The sequence below is a fragment of the Gouania willdenowi genome, chromosome 1, assembly GCF_900634775.1.
Source record: "Gouania willdenowi chromosome 1, fGouWil2.1, whole genome shotgun sequence".
Lineage (NCBI taxonomy): Eukaryota > Metazoa > Chordata > Actinopteri > Blenniiformes > Gobiesocidae > Gouania > Gouania willdenowi.
This window is the reverse complement of record NC_041044.1, coordinates 34,249,806-34,268,368: the sequence shown is the minus strand read 5'-3', so window position 1 is coordinate 34,268,368 and position 18,563 is coordinate 34,249,806. Positions and strand designations below refer to the sequence as shown.

The window sequence follows — 18,563 nt, the reverse complement described above, 5'->3', positions numbered from 1 at the left end:
CCAGGTGCTGTGTAGGGGAAATAATATGGGACACAGAAAAATAAGTAAGACAATTTTATTTGTGCCCGTAGGTAGATTTGGTTTACATTCATGGTGAGCTTTCTGCACAATAGTAGCATCATACAGGCATAAAGAATCATAGGGTGATCTGTTATCCTTCAGTAATTGTAAATTGTATACAATGAGTGTTTACTTACAAACAAGATATTGCACTTTAAAGCAGAAGCTGATGGAGAGGTAGCAAAGTTAGATTTTACAGAGCAGTGTTTTTCACTCATTCATTTCATCACAATGTTCTAAAGTTTTGTTTTTCACAGTACACTGAGCAAAACCTTGTAGTCGGACAAAGGAGGTACTTTGAATCAGAAATAAGAGAAAGGGGGCTACTTGAGAACCACTGCTACAGAGGATGTGAAACGAGATGCAAAACATATGAAAACGTCAAAATAGTCTCAAAGTTAATTCAATCAAAGCCGGACTGGGGGAGCTGAACAAGAGCATGACAGTTGTGCCCAATATTTAACACTTTACATTTCTAAATAACAAAAGCTGCCAACTTTGTAGTGATATCCCTTTTAAAATGGTAAATGAACATGATTTATATAGCGCTTTACAACCACCGAGGTTTAACACCTGTCTGCTGCTTTGGTATGTGCCTGCTGTCTTCTGTTGTTCTCAATAACAAACACATGCAACATTCAAAATCACAATAACGTCTTCTATATTTACTGTTATAGACAAGAAGCCAATGGAGTGAACTTGTATCACTACATCCAAATATAATTGACCAATGTATGACAAAATATCACTGAATACATGCGCTGCATGCATTTGATTGCTAAAGACTTGTCAAGCAAATTATAAATGGGAATAAAGTTGAAGATTGCACATTTTAGAAGAGTGTGATTTGTTTGATAAGTAATGTTTTTATTTATTTCAGGAGGAGAAAAATCAAACCCAGAATCAAAAGACCGTGTGAAAGCCTCGAATGGCTTGTGGTGCTAGCTGCAGTTGTAATGTTAAGAGTTGAGTTGGTTACAGTCATAGGCGTAGGTGTTGAGAGCACCCTCGCCTGCCCCACACACCTCCCTACGTTTCCCGCTCTGTCCACAGCGGCCAGGACAACTCTCTGTGAGCAGCAGGAAGAGTTGTAGGTGAGCATGGTGACGTTGACACCTCCTGCCTCTGTCACAGTGACGGTGTTGAAGGTTCCATTCCCTTCACGAAGAGTGATTCTTTCTATGCCAGTCCCATTGACGCCATCGGTGAGATTGGCAGTTAGCTCCCACTGAGAGGATGCGCAGAGGGCGAAGGAGTGTGGACAGATACCGGATATGTTGACCACCTCACACACCGGGCCAGACATGTCTGCCACCTGGAGCGTTCCATGGCTCATGGTGCTAGCTGCAGTTGTAATGTTAAGAGTTGAGTTGGTTACAGTCATAGGCGTAGGTGTTGAGAGCACCCTCGCCTGCCCCACACACCTCCCTACGTTTCCCGCTCTGTCCACAGCGGCCAGGACAACTCTCTGTGAGCAGCAGGAAGAGTTGTAGGTGAGCATGGTGACGTTGACACCTCCTGCATCTGTCACGGTGTCGGTGTTGAAGGTTCCATTCCCTTCACGAAGAGTGATTCTTTCTATGCCAGTCCCATTGACGCCATCGGTGAGATTGGCAGTTAGCTCCCAATGTGAGGATGCGCAGAGGGCGAAGGAGTGTGGACAGATACCGGATATGTTGACCACCTCACACACAGGGCCAGACATGTCTGCCACCTGGAGCGTTCCATGGCTTGTGGTGCTAGCTGCAGTTGTAAAGTTAAGAGTTGAGTTGGTTACAGTCATAGGCGTAGGTGTTGAGAGCATCCTCGCCTGCCCCACACACCTCCCTACATTTCCCGCTCTGTCCACAGTGGCCAGGACAACTCTCTGTGAGCAGCAGGAAGAGTTGTAGGTGAGCATGGTGACGTTGACACCTCCTGCCTCTGTCACGGTGACGGTGTTGAAGGTTCCATTCCCTTCACGAAGAGTGATTCTTTCGATGCCCGTCCCATTGACGCCATCAGTGAGATTGGCAGTTAGCTCCCACTGAGAGGATGCGCAGAGGGCGATGGAGTGTGGACAGATACCGGATATGTTGACCACCTCACACACCGGGCCAGACATGTCTGCTACCTGGACAGTAGGAGGAAAAAAGTTTGTGTTCAAGCGTTAAAGTATATAAACTTTATTTGCCAGACAAACTGTTCTAGTTTTTTCCCGGTATTGCCCATTCCCGTGTTATCTTTCCACGTAAACCATCCGGCATGTGTTGAGGAGTCATTTTGGCAGTTTTTTGGGTGGCAAACAAGAAATCACAGAAAGAATAAAGTAAAAACTTGTGCATCAGTCTACGAGACTCCACATCCCACAATGTAATGCGTGAAACTTTCGAAATGTCAACAAAGTGTTTACAGTGGAGATCAAAACAACGGTAACACGCTGCTTAAAGTTTTATACATAAAGCTGACAATACGCTGTCATTAGCATGAATAAGGTGTCATGAAGGCTGTCATTTAGAGCTATGTTGGCATTTTTGGGTTAGGTGGAGAGATCTAGTGGAGCTAGATAGGGTTAGGTTTGTGGTTACTTTTTCTCGATGAAACCACTTGAACAGTTCTGGACTGTTTGGTATGGGGAGTCAAAGGCAAGGCACAGCCGGGGCATGTTACTTGGGTGTCTCTGTTCCATACATCGTTCATCAAATAGTTTGTGAAGGTGTAATAGTGTTGGAGGTGTCTGAAACGTGTCCAGAGACCAGGAGTGGGTAGACCGGAAGCAGTCAGCCACCGCCAAGCCTGCTTGGCTAACCCTGGAGATAGACTATATAAGATAGGAATGAACATAGGAAGTGGAGAAATCAGTGTAGTGGCTATGTAAGCAGTGTGATGAATATTGAACAGGGAACAAAAGTGAGGGATGGGTTGCCACCCTGGCACTCCTCAGTCTGTCTGGACAGCTGTTCGTAGACTATGTGACAGTGGAGAGGGTGTGGTGGGCTGAAAAACCAGGGTCAGAAGTGGAAGAAATATCTGTATCTAGGGCAGGGGTCACCAACTACCCCTGCCCTAGATACAGGCGGAGAACCATGCTAAATGGTCCATGCATGGATCATGTGAGGGGCCCTCAGGAGCTTTAGTCACCAATGAAGTCCATCTAACATTTGATTTACTTTCCAAGATTTAAACTAACAAAAACAAATACATATGACAGATGTAGTTCGTACTTAATAGAGTCAAATACTGCTGCAGGTGATAAAGTTTTAGTTTTAAATTATCATTTTTGAATGTTTATTTTCATTGAAACATGATGCGAATTGCAGATATGGTGTATGGGTTGTGGTACATATATATAATATAATGGGTGGATTTTTATAAAATATGACATAATTGTTACATTTAACAAATGTTACGTTATATGCTAAGTTAAAAATTGTTGATTAGTTGCTAGTAAATTAGGAAGATGATAATTTTCTATGAAATGTAATGAAAATGAAACAATTTCATAAATTAGGAGAAATAAATTGTTACATGTTGACCCAGTTGTTTTTGAAGTTACTGCTAGCCTTCCTTATTATCTTACCCTCTAATTTAAGTGAAAAAGTGAACATTTAGTATCTAAGAAGTGCTTTTCTAACTGGGAGCCCTTCAGACTATCTTTACCTATGAAGTAGCTCCCAGTTTTTGAAAGGTTGGTGACCCCTGTTGTACACCATAACTAATCCCATGTCTGAAACAAAACCTTGGGTTAGAATTATAAAAGACTATTTACGATGCTTAGTTCCCATTTAAGTTTTCTTACCCTAGCAACCACGGAAAACCTGACGACAGCAAAGTTAATTTCCGTCCCAGCTGTGTTTTGGGCCTGGATGGTGACGGTTAAGTCTGTCCCTGAATTCACGTCGGCTGGGACTGTTAGGGTTCCGGTGCCGTTGGCCGTGCCTCCATCAACTCCGCCAATGGAGACGCTGCTTGGAAAAGCGACATCAAAGCTGCGATCGTTGTTCACTTGCAACATGAATGTTCCGTTCACGTTGGAGGAAACTGTGAATGGGATGGAGATGTTGGAACCTGGTTCTAGGATGCTGGTAGCCACTAAAGACTGGGGGCGAGAAGGAAAAGGACAAAGTTTGGTTTTATATTTCATGGTCCACATTTGTTTTAGAAGAAAAGAGGTTTTTGAATAACACTCACAGTAACAGTGAGGCTGGAGGTCTTGATGCGTGTGGAGGCTTGTCTCTGAAACATGGTGGGTGTGGACCTGGAGGTCGGGTTACTCTCCTGTCCAATCAGACGGACCACATAGTCTCCTGCTGGAATTTCTGTGAATTCTGCTAGAAAGTTGTTGTTATCTAAAGCCTAAGGACCAAACAAGGACAAACATCTTATTACACAATACTTCTGTTAAATACAAATCCATACAAACTAGGGATGTAACGATTAATCGTAAGGCAGTTAAAAATCGATTCATAGGTATCACGATTCACATCGATGCTGTGAAAATTGAATCGCAGTACTTTTTTTAACCAGCAGAGGGTGCTATCCAGAAGTGTTGGCAGCGAGGGAAATCTGCTAATACTTTCTTTCTGGCTGCCTTCTACTCTTAAACATATTCATAAATGATTCCTTACCCCTTTAGCACAACGAATATCTGTAATATTACGTGAATATCTGTAAAAGCCACGTTTTTCTATTAGCTCTGTCTGCTAGCATAGCATCTCTTCTTCACTGCAAAATATATGCATGCCAACCGACCACTGGGTTACCAACGCCCTCTGCTGGTCCAAACAAATATCTGACCTAAATACAGTAAAATGACTTTTTTTTTTTTTTTTTTTTAAGTCCAATTGTTAAGGCACAAAATACATTTTCAGTTGCACTTTTAAAAAGAAAAATAACTATTATGTAGTTTTGTATTGTTTATTATAGAACCAGAATTTAAATAATTAGCTTCTTCATTTGTATTATTCTTTTATTTATTTCATTCAAGATTTATTTTTAGTTAAATTGCATTGTTTTGAATAGTTTATCAAGGAATTCTTTTGACAATGAAAAATAGTATAGTATTTACCCAAAAAAATAAAGGAATATTTTTCAGTCATTTATATACAGTCCCATTTTGTAAAATAAATCGTGAGAGAATCGTATCGTGAACCCAGTATCGTGAATCGAATCGTATCGGGAGTTGAGTGAATCGTTACATCCCTAATACAAACCATTCATGAAATACAGTACATATACTGGTGTAAATAATTAATGTGAATAAATGTTTGGTGGTTGTAAAAGGAGCTGTGTTTTTATCAGGCAGCCTTACTCAGAAAGTAATCCAGAAAGTAATACATTACTTTCAGAGTTACTGTAATTTAAAAAAAAAATACTTTATTGCATTAATTAACAAACAAAATGTAATTTTCACAGACAACTGGCATCAAAAGTACACTGCACGACTGTATGACTTACTTGTACTTGAATACAATTTCATTCAAGTAACAGTACTTCTACTCGAGTAGAATATATCACTACTCTTTACACCTTTATAGATGTAGCACATCTTCACCAATTAAAACCGAGATGCAAACTAACAACGTTTGTGTGATTTAAAACCATATTTAGCATTCGTAAAAGATAATGTTTTAATAAGTTTCCATCAAAATTTCCATCATTATTTTTTACTCAACTGACTTTAACACATGCAGGTGTGGCATGGATAATCGTGGTAAAAATTCCAATGACATGGTAACACGCTGACTCCAAACTGGCTATATAACTATGGTACTTAAAATACCATAAATAGATTTCTTCCAACCAACCCTTTAGTAAAATATGGATTACCTGCACAGTTCCGTTGATTTGCGTTGGACCCGAGCTGTCGTACAGACTTACATGAGTAACTTTTGCAGTGTCACTTCCTGTGACAGTGACTAAAAGAGTTACATTACCACCTGTAGGTTAAAACAAGGAAATGGTTTCATCAGGAATTTATAAATAAAGTTAAAAAGAATCAACTTTCATATAAAAAAGATCATTTTAATCTAATGTATTTCAGTTCTCCTGTTTTGAATTTGTACAGGTTTTATTTTTTTCCAATTTGTATTGTACTTTTGTGTTGTATACAATCGGCCTTAGAAGTGTGCTTTTTTTTCTTTTTCCAATAATTAAATTAAATCCAAACATTTAAAGAATATCATGGCATTATTAACAGTTAACAATGTAAATGAAGAAATGATCTTTTCTTTTTTTACCTGAAGATGGACGTCCTTCCTGAACATCAATCCCAGCATGAGCCCCCTCCCGTTTTTCCACAATGTTGTAGAGAAAATTCACAGAACTTTGACCTGATTAATGTAAAATTATATTTCATTGAGAAATACAACATAATGTACATTTAAGTTTGTTTAGTTTTTTTTACTACTGACCTGTAACTTTAACAGAGTAGGCACTACTGGAGCTGACACTGAGCTCCCATGTTCCTGTTTCATTAGTACCATTAACAAGTATCCGCCTTAGATTCCCCACGGTGGTGATAGATGCCAGAGGACCACTGGGCTCTGAAGATTTCTGAGATACTCCTAAGAACATTACAATATAATATTTAACATAATTAAAATGCCTCCCTTCAACTAGATTAGTGTTTCTCAAATGAGAGAGAGAGGAGAATTAACAAATAAATTCTCAGTCTTGGTCCCACCCCAGGCATGATGTGACGGGAAATTATAAAAACTATTGAAATAAATCTATTCAGGAGCCACTAAAGCAGTGTTTTTCAACCTTGGAGTCGGGGGGCCCGATGTGGAGTTGCCTGAAATTTCTGAAGAATTATATATATATATATATTTTTTTTTAAATTTAAAACAACTATTTCTATACTTGTGAATCTAGTTCAACTAAAATGCAGTATATCTGAGCTCAAACATGATTAAAAACTAATTCTAAAACAAAATGTCTTTGGGGTCACCAGAAATGCTTGATATCAAAATAGGGTCATGATCCAAAAAAGGTTAGGAACTACTTTACTAAATACTGTTTCTTGCATTTATTTACAAAATTAGATTATTTAAAATGTGTGTTATCGCTCATTCATTCCATTATTATGCTCTATTGTTGTTTTTTGAAAGTATTCTGAGCAAAATGTTGTAGTCGGACGAAGGTGGAACTTGAGACAAAAAAGTTTGAGAATCACTGAACTAGATTTAGGGAGAACGTATGCTCAGGACAATGACCACGTTTACATGGGAGCTTTAATAAACACTTAATTACTAATGCTAATTTAATTCCGAATTAAACTTAAATCCGAATTAAGTGGCTGGCTTATTCCGATTTTATTTCCAAATTTGATAATTCTTCTTTCTTGTAAACACTTAACTTGGTTAAATCCGCTTTAAGTTAATTTGAGTCGATTTGCGCTTGTGCGACTTGCAGCAATGTCGCGCTGGTGACGACATAGTCCAAGATGGCGGGGGCCCGGACTCCAGCCGAGACTATTTGATAAAAGCCTTAAAAGACATGGATATAATAAAAAGAGTGGAAGGACGGAGGCATAAACATGGACACACACGGACTTAATAAACACATATGGACCTCGGTAAATGGAACAAGCTTCACTTGTCACTTTTTCACTCATAACACAGCAGGTATTATCACATCAATTCCTTCTATTATAAAAACTATATATATTTTTTGTTTATCAACATATCAAATATCTGAGATCTGAAGCTAAAAAAAAAGAGTAGGAAACCTGTAATTTTGTCATCTTCCATGAGCAAACACATAAGCGTGTATTAAATGTTAACCTGAAGGGCTGGTTAGTTGGAAGGTTAGTGATGAAATCCCAGTGACAAAAATTTTGATGTTGCTTGTTGCCGCATCAACAATGAATGTAAAATTTTCAGGCTTCCCGGGATCTTCTGTCACTTGAAAAACTGTCACCTGAAGAGGCAGAAAAAAAGAAAAAACCTTCTTTAGGGACAGAAATCTTCTATTTTGTTCTTTTGGAAGAGTAACTGAACACCAAAACCAGTGTTTCTGCTGAATACAAATGTATTTGGGTATTAAGTAGTGTTGTTGATTAATCCTGGTCCAACTCTCAACATTTTAGTCAAAGTATTTCAATTTGGTGTATTTTGTTGTTAAATGTCAGTGACTGCCCTGTATGGGTTGAAACCCAGCTATTACAATTGATTTTTGCTATTGGCTGAGAACAAGATCATGTGATGTTTTGGGACCATCTTGCGTCACAGACAAGCACTGTTGGCCCCGCCCCTTTTATAAAAACTAGCATCTGTGGGCTCTAGAATCTGTGTTCAGTAGGTTGGGTTGAGAGAGTTGTGAAGTAGCTAGCTAGCACTGCATAGATTGTTCTTTGGAGATTTTATCGTCTAGACTGGGCGTGTCTTAACTGCTCCAGGAGCACCGCCCATTATCAAGACATATTTTTAATTTTCAATGTCTAATCTTTCACAGGAACAGACAAAAATATATTTATTTGTAATCAGTTGAGGGCAGAAAATGAGCAATTTTTCACAGGCCACCAAAATGCTTCCACACAAGTCGTGTGTTATTTAAAAGCATTTTTTTTTTGTATTGTTTTAACAAGAAAAGCAAAAACATAATAATTGTATATATTTTATATATTTTGCCATCACGATTGATGACACCCTGACTCCAGTGGATGACATAACTACAAACTGTCCCAATTCTACACTTTCAGCACACTTGTTCCCTTACACACTTCACATTTACTTAAACACTTTGTGGAAGTCCATAGAGCGTAGTGTGGGTATTGGGACGCAGCCACTATTTTTAGGTGTCTCACCACTGCATTGGCTGATAAATCCTCGATAACGGCCGTGCCCTCGATGAGGTTGAGCTTGCTGACTTCAATGGTCTGCCCCCCGGAGGCTCGGGCCAGGTCTCGGTATATCACAGTGCCTTCTGAGGATGCGAATCGATCTGATAAACTCTGAGAATCACGTCGCCTACGTCGACTGGTAACAATGTTGGTCAACATAAAGGTTACCTAAATGTACAAATATGGGGAAAGAAAAATGTTATTTACATTATTTTTTGACCAGTGCATTAATACATGAAAACGTTATGTTGAATCATGAGAAATCAAGAAGTGTCCCAGTCTAAAAATAAATAATAGGTCATCACAGCGTTTAACACCTACCACTTAGTGCTCTTACCCTAGACTTGGTGCTCTCAATCAGGGCTAGGACAGTGTTTTTCAGATTTGCATCTTTAGCTGTAGCATCCGTGAAGAGGAAGATATCAGAGGAGGGGGGAGCGGCTGTCAGTGCAAGCTAAAACATAACAGAAAAAATAGAGTTGGTTGTTAGAATGTCAAAGGATGTTACCATGTCATCAGAAGAGATGAAGATAAATGATGATGTGACAAAACCTTTTGGTCTAGTTTGCTTACCTGCACCATCAGATGTGCTAAAGTCAAAGGTTTGCAATTTAAACAGTTTCAAGATTTAGTTTGTGTTTAATTTGTTTTATTTTTAACATGATTGAAAAAGGAACATGACTTAGAATTAATACAATGTAATGGGACTGTCATGGAAAATATAGCATCGGTTCATGGTGAAGCCGTTTCCTGCTATACGCGGACAACAGGATTGTCACCTGGAGCAGTTGCCCCTGCACAAGTGTATGTAATAGGGTAGTAAGGGTAAAGTAATAGGGTAGCAAAGGTAAAGTAATAGGGTAGTAAGGGTAAAGTAATAGGGTAGCAAAGGTAAAGTAATAGGGTAGTAAGGGTAAAGTAATAGGGTAGCAAAGGCAAAGTAATAGGGTAGAGCTAAAGCTAATCTAACCACTAGAGCGGACATGAGCTCATCTGTAATGGTCACATTTACAAACCATGGAGTCGCTGCTAGCTTACCAGTCTACGGGAAGAGATACGTCACCTTTCTAACTAGCGTTAACCTAACCACTAGGAACAAAGCCAAAAACCATACAGGCTGACCTGCTAATACTATATCATGTTTTTCTGCAGTCTGTGCCTTCTCCTCGCCCTTCTCTCTCTTTTCTGTTTCAGGTGTCTTGAAGCTGGAGCTGACAGTTCCTGATCTGTGGTTCACGGCTCAACTAGTCTGGGACACTCTTATGTTTTATCTCTCTATCCTGTTCTGTTCATCCTCCTTCTGTTCACTAACCCCTACCAGTCGTAGCAGATGGTTGCCACCTCTGAACCTGGTTCTGCTGGAGATTTCTACCTGTTAAAAGAAGTTTATTTTCTTCCCACTGTTGCTTGTTCATGTGGATCTTGTTGGGGTTTTTCCTTCTTTTTACAAATTGTTTATGTTGATAGCGCTGAGATGACTTTTGTTGTAATTTGTGCTATATAAATAAAGTTGAATTGAATTGAATAGTAAAGGTTCACTCACTTGCAGTCCAGACATGCTGAATTCTGGTAAATCTCCTCCTCCATTTGCAGTAAGTTCATTAATGTGAGCTTTAAATGTATCTGGGTCAGTTGTCCTAATGACTGGTCCAAATTCTAGATGGGGGATATAGCACAGGAAACTACATATTATTGGGTTCTTGAGGTTGTGGTTTTTTGTATAAATGGACTTGATTTTATATAGCGCTTTATCCCCACACTGACGCAGTCTCAAAGCGCTTTACATATCAGCTCATTCACCCAATCACTCTCACATTCACACACCAGTGGGACAGGACTGCCATGCAAGGCGCTAGTCGACCACTGGGAGCAACTTAGGGTTCAGTGTCTTGCCCAAGGACACTTCGACACATAGTCAGGTACTGGGATCGAACCCCCAACCTCTCGATCAGAAGACGACCCACTACCACCTGAGCCACGGTCGCCCAGGTATAAGCAGGTTTATGTTTAAATTTCAAAGTTACACACCTGGATCATTGAAAGGTACCAGTATATATACGGAAGGCTCCTCAGCGGTTCCTCTTCTACTATCAATAATGGAGAAGGAGGTCTCCTTAGCAGCAGCTATATCATCGGACATGCTTCCTGTCGTGTCAATGACAAAACTCAGTGCAGAGGACTGGGACACACCCATGAACCTGGAAGAACGTGAGCAATAAGGCGCTGTTCGCAGGGTTAGGGTCATTAGATGATAGGGTCAAACTGACCTCAGAGATGCTAACAGAAAGCTAACACAAGAGGAAGGTTACATTTAATGGGGTTGTTTATTAAACGCTCGGTAATTGTGATTAATTTTAATTGAACTTTAGTAATTGACAACGTAATGGATTTCAGGGGAAAACTAATATTTGTAATGTTATTTGTTTTTGGAAAACATTCTGGTAAAGGCAATCATAATTGAGTTGTAATTTAACATGGATAATTGAAAAAGTAATTGTAATTAAAAAATGAAAATGACCCCAACCCTGGCTGTTAGCTTTCTGTGTGTTTATAAATGATAAATAATCATCATTGATCACGAAATACTGACTGCAAGAAAGTCTTGTCTCCAACTGCTGTTCGGATGTCTTCCAGTAGCTCAATGGTGGCATCAATAGCAACAGTAGCTGCATTCACATGTAGGTAGCCATGAAAAGATCCAACTGAATCTTTATTGATGCCACCTTCTGGGTCCACTCTGCTCGTCCTGTCAAATAACCCTCCATGACTGCATTTACCTTTGAGGAGAAACCATTATAAGCCTTGATTTCTTTGGAGGGTGAAAATCAATAACATAAGGTCAAGTAAAGAAATTCATCTAATTTCTTAGTGAGCGCTCATGTGTGCAGAGAACAAGACTCCATTACCGATTTGCCAAAGTACGTGACCCGGAAGTGTACTCTCATCCGACGCTAACGGCTATGCTAACGGCAGTTCAGCATGACAAGATCGGATCCAACTGTGCATCCGAAACGTGTCCTTTTCACTTTAGCTCGTGTTGGGCACAAAACTTCCTCACGGACATTTTGGAGGATTTAGAAACTCCTAAGTGTTGCAGAGCTAAAGATTTCTCGGAAATGCTTCACTTCCGGGTCACATACTTTGGCAAATCGGTACTGGAGAAAACAAATAAAGGTGCAAAAGAGCTTGAATTTGAAAAACAAGGCGTTTTCCGTGTTTTCATTTTGGTTTTGGAAACAAATCAAATGATGAGTGTTTTTTTTTTGTTTTTCATGTTTTTGTTACATAATGAAAAACGAATGAAGGATTGATACACGGATTCTCCTGCATCCCCACTAACTACGGAACTTGAACTTGTTAAGAAATAGATTTTAATTAGATTTACCTGCAGGTTTTACTTTGGAAAAAAATTCAAAGTAACCAGAAGTGAGAAGCTTCCTCTCCAAGATGTCTGGTAAAATGTTGTCCCTACATACATCTTCTGTACAGCTGCTGCAGGTTGGAACATCTTGGCCTGAAATTGTTGAACACACAATGTTTCCATTGTATTGGTTTTCTTGTAAAGTTAAATTGAAAGCAGAATGAAATGGTGATTGATAAAATTGGGAGGATAACAAGTGGCTCAAAATGGGCCTTTATTGGTGTTGGTATTGGCCTTATGGTAAATGCTACATGTTAGTGACTGTCCTAAGCAATTTGGCACCCCAGACAAGATTTAAAGCCCCATTTGCATTACAACAAATACCAATGACAATTTAGATATCCTCACACATTAACCTAAATATTTTAGTTTTTTACCATTTCTTTTAAAAAAAATACTAAATGAGTAAAATAAAACAAAAAACTAAACATTTATACAAAATGTACACAAAACGATAACAGAAATGCACAAAAATATACAAAAAGGCTCCAAAAACACACAAAATGACTCCAAAAAACATACATTACAGAAAAATACACCAAACAACAACAAAAACATGAAAATGACTCAGAATACACAAAACTAAATATGTATACAAAAAATACACAAAATGACAACAGAAATGCGCAAAACTACATCAAAAATAAAACAAAGATACAAAAATACACAAAATCCAGAGTCACACTACAATGGCAACAAAAAACAATAGATATACAAAAAAAATGCACAAAACGTCAACAGAAAGATACAAAAATACACATAATGACTCCAAAAAACACACATTACAGAAAAATACACCAAACAAAAAAATATAAAAATGAGTAAAAAAAACAAACACATTTATCATGTGCATGTCCCATAGAATTAAGCCAGGGAAATCACACACACTATTTGACTTTGCACCCACACATATACCCCTTTATAACACTACAGACTACAGAGTATGTACACCTCTTTTTACATCTAACCTTCAAACAAATACTCATTTGGCCATAATTGACAACTCTACTAAAGCTCCTCCCACTTTATGAATACATACTTCCAACGGGCACTGTACTAGTTATTAAAAAAATCTATTTTATTGCATTTTGGGTAATAGATAATCAATTATTCAGAACCGTACCTGTCAAGTTTGTGAGTGGTTGGCTGGGAATGATGAGTGCACTGTAAGGCTTGTTGTTGTTCAGCTCCACCCAATCACTGTGGCTGTAGAAATCCTGAATAAAAAGACAGTATTATCAATATTTAAATTTCTCCTAAACTATACAATACAATAAACATTGCAACAGAATAAAAGGTAAATGCACCTGAAGTGTGTGGCAGATTCTTCCAAGAGTCTTCCTGCCTACTTCAAAGTTCCCCCGTAGAACATTAAACTTTACAGCAACCACACCTAAATAAAGAAAAGCCTTTTTATGAGTGAAACTCCCAGTGAGTGTGGTCATTTTACCAGTTTTTCTCAACCTATTTACAATTATCTGTCAGTATTGGGGGGATTGACGATATCATAGTCATTATACATTTGTAGTAAATGAAACATAAAATCTGTCATAAAAAAAAAAGTAAAACACAAAAGTTTATGCACTTTAGAGTCTGATTTCCATTTTACATCCTCATGCACCATTTTTGCAAAACAATGCTCAGCCTATGATAAATGCTGTATTCTGAAATATCAGAAGTCTTGATGATATGCCCTGGTGCAGAGTAAAAGCTGTTTCAGAGCACTCGTCTGAGGAGTTTTATTGGCCTTAAAAAGTACTAATTCATTCATGCCTTCACTTTATATGTGTTTGGTTTGCATAACAAAATAAATTTAAAGCATATTTCTAAAGTTGTGGCCTAAAATGTTTTCATAACGTCCCCCATTTTATGCTCAATAAAGTCTTTACACTGTTGTTAATTACCTTCTGTGATGATGTTGCGCCCTGCCACAAATTCTTCATTGTCAAAATGCATTTTAGCAATTAATGCAGAATTAAAGTCCACTTTAGTGTTGCTGTCGTGTATAGTGCTGAGGGCATTTTGAAACGATACAGCAGAAACAGGAACGGTGGAGCTGGGTGTGCCAGAACAAGCCCGTTGCACCTTACTGACTGTAAGGCTTCCATCAATCTGGAGAGGGAGAGAATGACTTTAACTGTGTTTATGGGGTGCCCAATGTAAAACCTCAACCACTTTTTCAGAGCTGACATATTTTGAACATTTAGCTCATTTTTCTTAATAACAGAATGTTGTATATCATTGTTAAAAATGTGTACATATGAAAAATAAATGTAAATGTTAAATCTAAATGTTAAATATATGTCTAAAATCTAAATGTTAAATATATGTCTAAAATCTAAATGTAAATGATAATGTTGAATTTAAATGTAAATCTAAATGTTAAATATAAATCTAAATGTTAGATTTATATTTAAATCTAAATGTTAAATGAAGCGAAATATTTCAAAATTCTGCAAAGTGGGCAGGTTCAGTGCCTGTCAATCACAAGACCCCGCCCACACCATTGACTGAGGCTCAATGAGTGATGAGAGGGGAAGAATCGCTCCAAACTGACGAACTTGAAAGAGGTGACTGTTTGAAACAGATGACTGACTCCGCTGCTGCTGTGATAAACACACACCCTGAAGCAGCGCTGAGACTAACTCACAATCACAATAGTCGCTTTAATATCCATGTGTTTTACTGTAATGTGCAGTTTTTTTTGACTGAAAACAGATTTAGATTTAACATTTAGATTTAGATTTAACATTTAGATTTAGATTTAACATTTAGAATTGGATTTGCCATTTAGGTTTAACTTTTACATTTAGATTTATTTTTGATGTTAATACATTTTTAGCACAAATTTGTCACCACACGTGTTACACAAAGTGAAGACTAATAACAGCAACAGAAAGAAATTGCAGTTATTTCTAAATCGCAAAACTTGATGTTGGTGTCCTTTGTTAAAACCTCACATTCAGCGTGAAATCTCTTCCTTCATCTGCAGCAATGTCCCGGCAGACCTCTGCAGTTTTTCTCAGGATTGCAGTTTCAGTTATATCGCGATGAGTAATTGACACCCCATCGATGGAGAAAAATGGTTGAAAGCTTTTGGTGAGATCAGGCAATGAGATGATCACCAGGACCGTGACTACCTGCATGGGATTCATGCTGACGGTCAGAGCTGTGGAAAAATAAAAGGAAACAAATAAAGTTTTAAAGTATGAACCCCTAGCCCTTACAACCCCGATAAAGTGACCTCGATCAAAGTTCTGAATAAAAGAGGAAAAACGTGGGATGAATGAAGAGTTAACATATGAACATTTATTAACAAACTAAGATGAATTCAACAATAAAAAAGATGGAAGACATCAATTAATTAATCAAACTTTATTTATATAGCACCTTTCTTACTATTGAATTAAAGATCAAAGTGCTTCACAGAAATTAACTTGTTTGATTGACAAAAGTTAAAAATGATGAAAAGGTTTAGAGACTAATGCACACAGAAGTAATTTGATCAAAAATAATTGAACAGATGATAAAATAATAAAAAGTCAGAAAATAAACAAAGCAGCGAAGGGAACAATTTTTTAAATATAAAACATTGAATCAGAATAATAAAAAAATAAAAAATTTAAGAACCCTCAAAGTTATAAAAATCATAAAGCATGACATAAAAGCCAGACTGAATAAATAGGTGTTTAGCTTGCATTTAAAAAATTGTGATATGACATCATAGTTTTTTTGTTTTTTTTGTATTAGTGGAAAAGGAAAACCATCTTTTTACTAGAAAATAAATGTCTAAGAAAGTCAAAAAGAAAAAAAAAGAATATCAAACCTTTACAATTAAACAAAAAAGCCAAACATTTGCCCACGCTACCAAACAAAAAAATGGAAACAGGAAAAAAAAAAAGTTATAGGAAAAGACAAAGAAAATACCGCTAATATATTTTACACATGAGCTCACAAAATAACCCTAAAACATTTTACCTCACAATATAAAGATTGAAAAAGACACAACAGTGGCTCATTAAAAGTGAATTTTAAATTCTATGATATTTAGTACGTGATCATACTTAACATTATAATTAAAACCCCTTGAGAAAGACTAAACAAGTCCATTCGCTGTTAGTTTCCACAATGACAATGTCAGAGTATCTTCACACAGAAAACCTCCTCACAATAGGACACATGGCGGCTCTGAAATGGGTTTTACTGGCATCGTACCAACAAGTCAATTAGTCAAAAAGAAGTGCTCAAATATCAGTAACGATGATCTGGTGTGTATCCCAGCTGACAGTTGAGCAAGGCGGGGTACACCCAGGAAAGGAAAGGACTGGGCTGCAGCCTCTCACAGGGACAACTTATAGAGATGGACATTCCTATGGGCATTCCTATCGACATGTTTTTGCACTGTGGAAGGAAGTCGGAGTACCCAGGAAAAACCCATGCAAGTTTGGGGAGAACATTTAAAATCTACAAAATGAGGTCCAGTGAGATTGATCGAATGGTGAACAAGCCAATCACAGCCAGCCATTTGACGAAGCCGCCGTTCCAAGAAGGTAAACAAAGAGTTAACAGTGATGAGTAAAGTGTAAGTAAAGTGACAAAAAATAAATCACAGGTGGCAAAAAAAGAGTGAAAAGTGACTAAAATGTGCCAAAAGCAGAGTGGCAAAAAAAAATTACAAAAGAAGAAGAAACAGGGAGTATGTAAGGGCATTTTGTCAAAACAAGCGTTATTTATTGGGCAAAGGTAGCTTATTTGGATGAAAAATTGTTAAAGAATTGACAAAAAATTGATAAAAATGTCAAAAAGAACTTGCAAAGATGAGGAAAAATTGATATTTTTTCGCTAAAATCTGAAAAAACAAAGACATGTCACATTTTTTAGAAAAGCGGAAAAATGGGACAAAGAAAGTTGCAAAATTGCCACATGTTGAGTATCACTGACTTAATAACAGCTTTATCGTGATTTTAGTAAATGAATGTAATAAACGAAATTGCCCTGCCTACAACCGACTTCAAATAACTCCAGATGACAAACTCTGCACAATTTAATGCTTTTTTTTTTTTTCCTTGTAAACAAAACTTTAAATTTGACGATCTGCAATTAGATTATACCCGATTAAAAGGGGGTACCATCAAGGATACAAGAAACAACTCAATACCTTTGTTACTGGTTTATAATGTAATTTACATATTACATTACTCAACATTATTTAAAAAAATAAATAAATATATCTACATATACATATATTCTTGTAGTAATATATAACATTTTGTGTCGTCAAGCCATCGAATAGTTGAGCGTCTGAATACAACCCCCCCCCAAAAAAACAAAAGACAGAAAGTCACAAGATATTTAGATATGCAGTCTATTCTACTTACTTTTAAAAGTCAATATGTTAAGAACAAAAACAAAAAAAAAATATTATATTATTCATAGTATGCTTGTAGAAACATGCCCATAAGTGTTTGAACAACTCCTCATGTGTGTTAGATAAATGTCACAAAAACAAGAATAATAATAAATAAAACCAAAATGACCAAAGATGTAAAGTAACAATAGCAAACTAACCTTTCGATGTTCTGTTTTCAGCTTAAAGCTCAGCCTTGTTTGGGATGATGACACAGGTTGTGTTTGATGGTCAGACAGCTGTCTCTAGAGCAACTGTATCACACAGTTTTATGTGTCCACCAATCATCACTCTTCATCTAAATATCACGCCTCACCTGCTCACCTAGATTGGGAAATCCTCATCTTTCTGGTTTGACAGGACAACATTCAGCTAGGGAACGTATGGAGACGAACGTAGATGAACGTAGATAAACAGATAAATAAGAAAAAAAGAAGGAAAGCGGAGATAAAAACCGTAACCTAAAAGATTTATATATATATATATATATATATTTTTATATATATATATGTATATTTTGTTGAATAAAGAAAATGATACAAACTCGGAAAGAGGAATTTAAGTCTTACAGTATTTTTTGTACTTATATAAAGTTATAGACAAAGTATTCAATTAAATTATTGTTCATTTATTGCAGATGCATGACTGTAATATGTGTCAAGAAACTATATATTTTTGAAACAATAAACTGTCATTCACAAAAGTCGATGACAAAAGTAATAATTACGTTAAATGAATTTGGTTATGTGTAGGTTTGCTCTTCTTTCTCTTGTCTGTTATTGTCAGTTGTGTTGCTGGCCCACTGACAAAATACTCTTAATTCTTGGCAAGCGATCATCTGTTTCCAAGAA

General features: G+C 37.2%; 1 protein-coding gene across 1 annotated transcript; it reads right to left on the bottom strand.

Annotated features, from left to right (window-relative positions):
• Nucleotides 1-40: 40 nt before the first annotated feature.
• On the bottom strand, nucleotides 41-17,955 carry LOC114453897 (von Willebrand factor A domain-containing protein 7-like). The gene is made up of 18 exons (XM_028445917.1): nucleotides 17,874-17,955; nucleotides 15,266-15,474; nucleotides 14,210-14,417; nucleotides 13,613-13,698; nucleotides 13,429-13,522; nucleotides 12,270-12,398; nucleotides 11,475-11,661; nucleotides 10,913-11,082; nucleotides 10,428-10,540; nucleotides 9,222-9,338; nucleotides 8,849-9,052; nucleotides 7,827-7,962; nucleotides 6,453-6,605; nucleotides 6,279-6,371; nucleotides 5,869-5,978; nucleotides 4,231-4,395; nucleotides 3,839-4,138; nucleotides 41-2,173 (listed from the first exon to the last, which is right to left on the bottom strand). Exons 2-18 carry the CDS (start codon nucleotides 15,458-15,460, stop codon nucleotides 932-934), a joined length of 3,702 nt encoding a protein of 1,233 aa, XP_028301718.1. The 5' UTR covers nucleotides 15,461-15,474; nucleotides 17,874-17,955; the 3' UTR covers nucleotides 41-931.
• Nucleotides 17,956-18,563: the final 608 nt, after the last annotated feature.

What these genes read in the sequence shown, in the direction of transcription:
- LOC114453897 (XM_028445917.1), bottom strand. Translation starts at nt 15,460, where the DNA reads ATGAATCCCATGCAGGTAGTCACGGTCCTGGTGATCATCTCATTGCCT. An exon ending in GAAGAGATTTCACGCTGAAT is followed by an intron (nt 14,418 to 15,265) that starts GTGAGGTTTTAA and finishes CTCCCTCTCCAG; the next exon opens with ATTGATGGAAGCCTTACAGT. An exon ending in GGTACCTTTCAATGATCCAG is followed by an intron (nt 10,541 to 10,912) that starts GTGTGTAACTTT and finishes TCCCCCATCTAG; the next exon opens with AATTTGGACCAGTCATTAGG.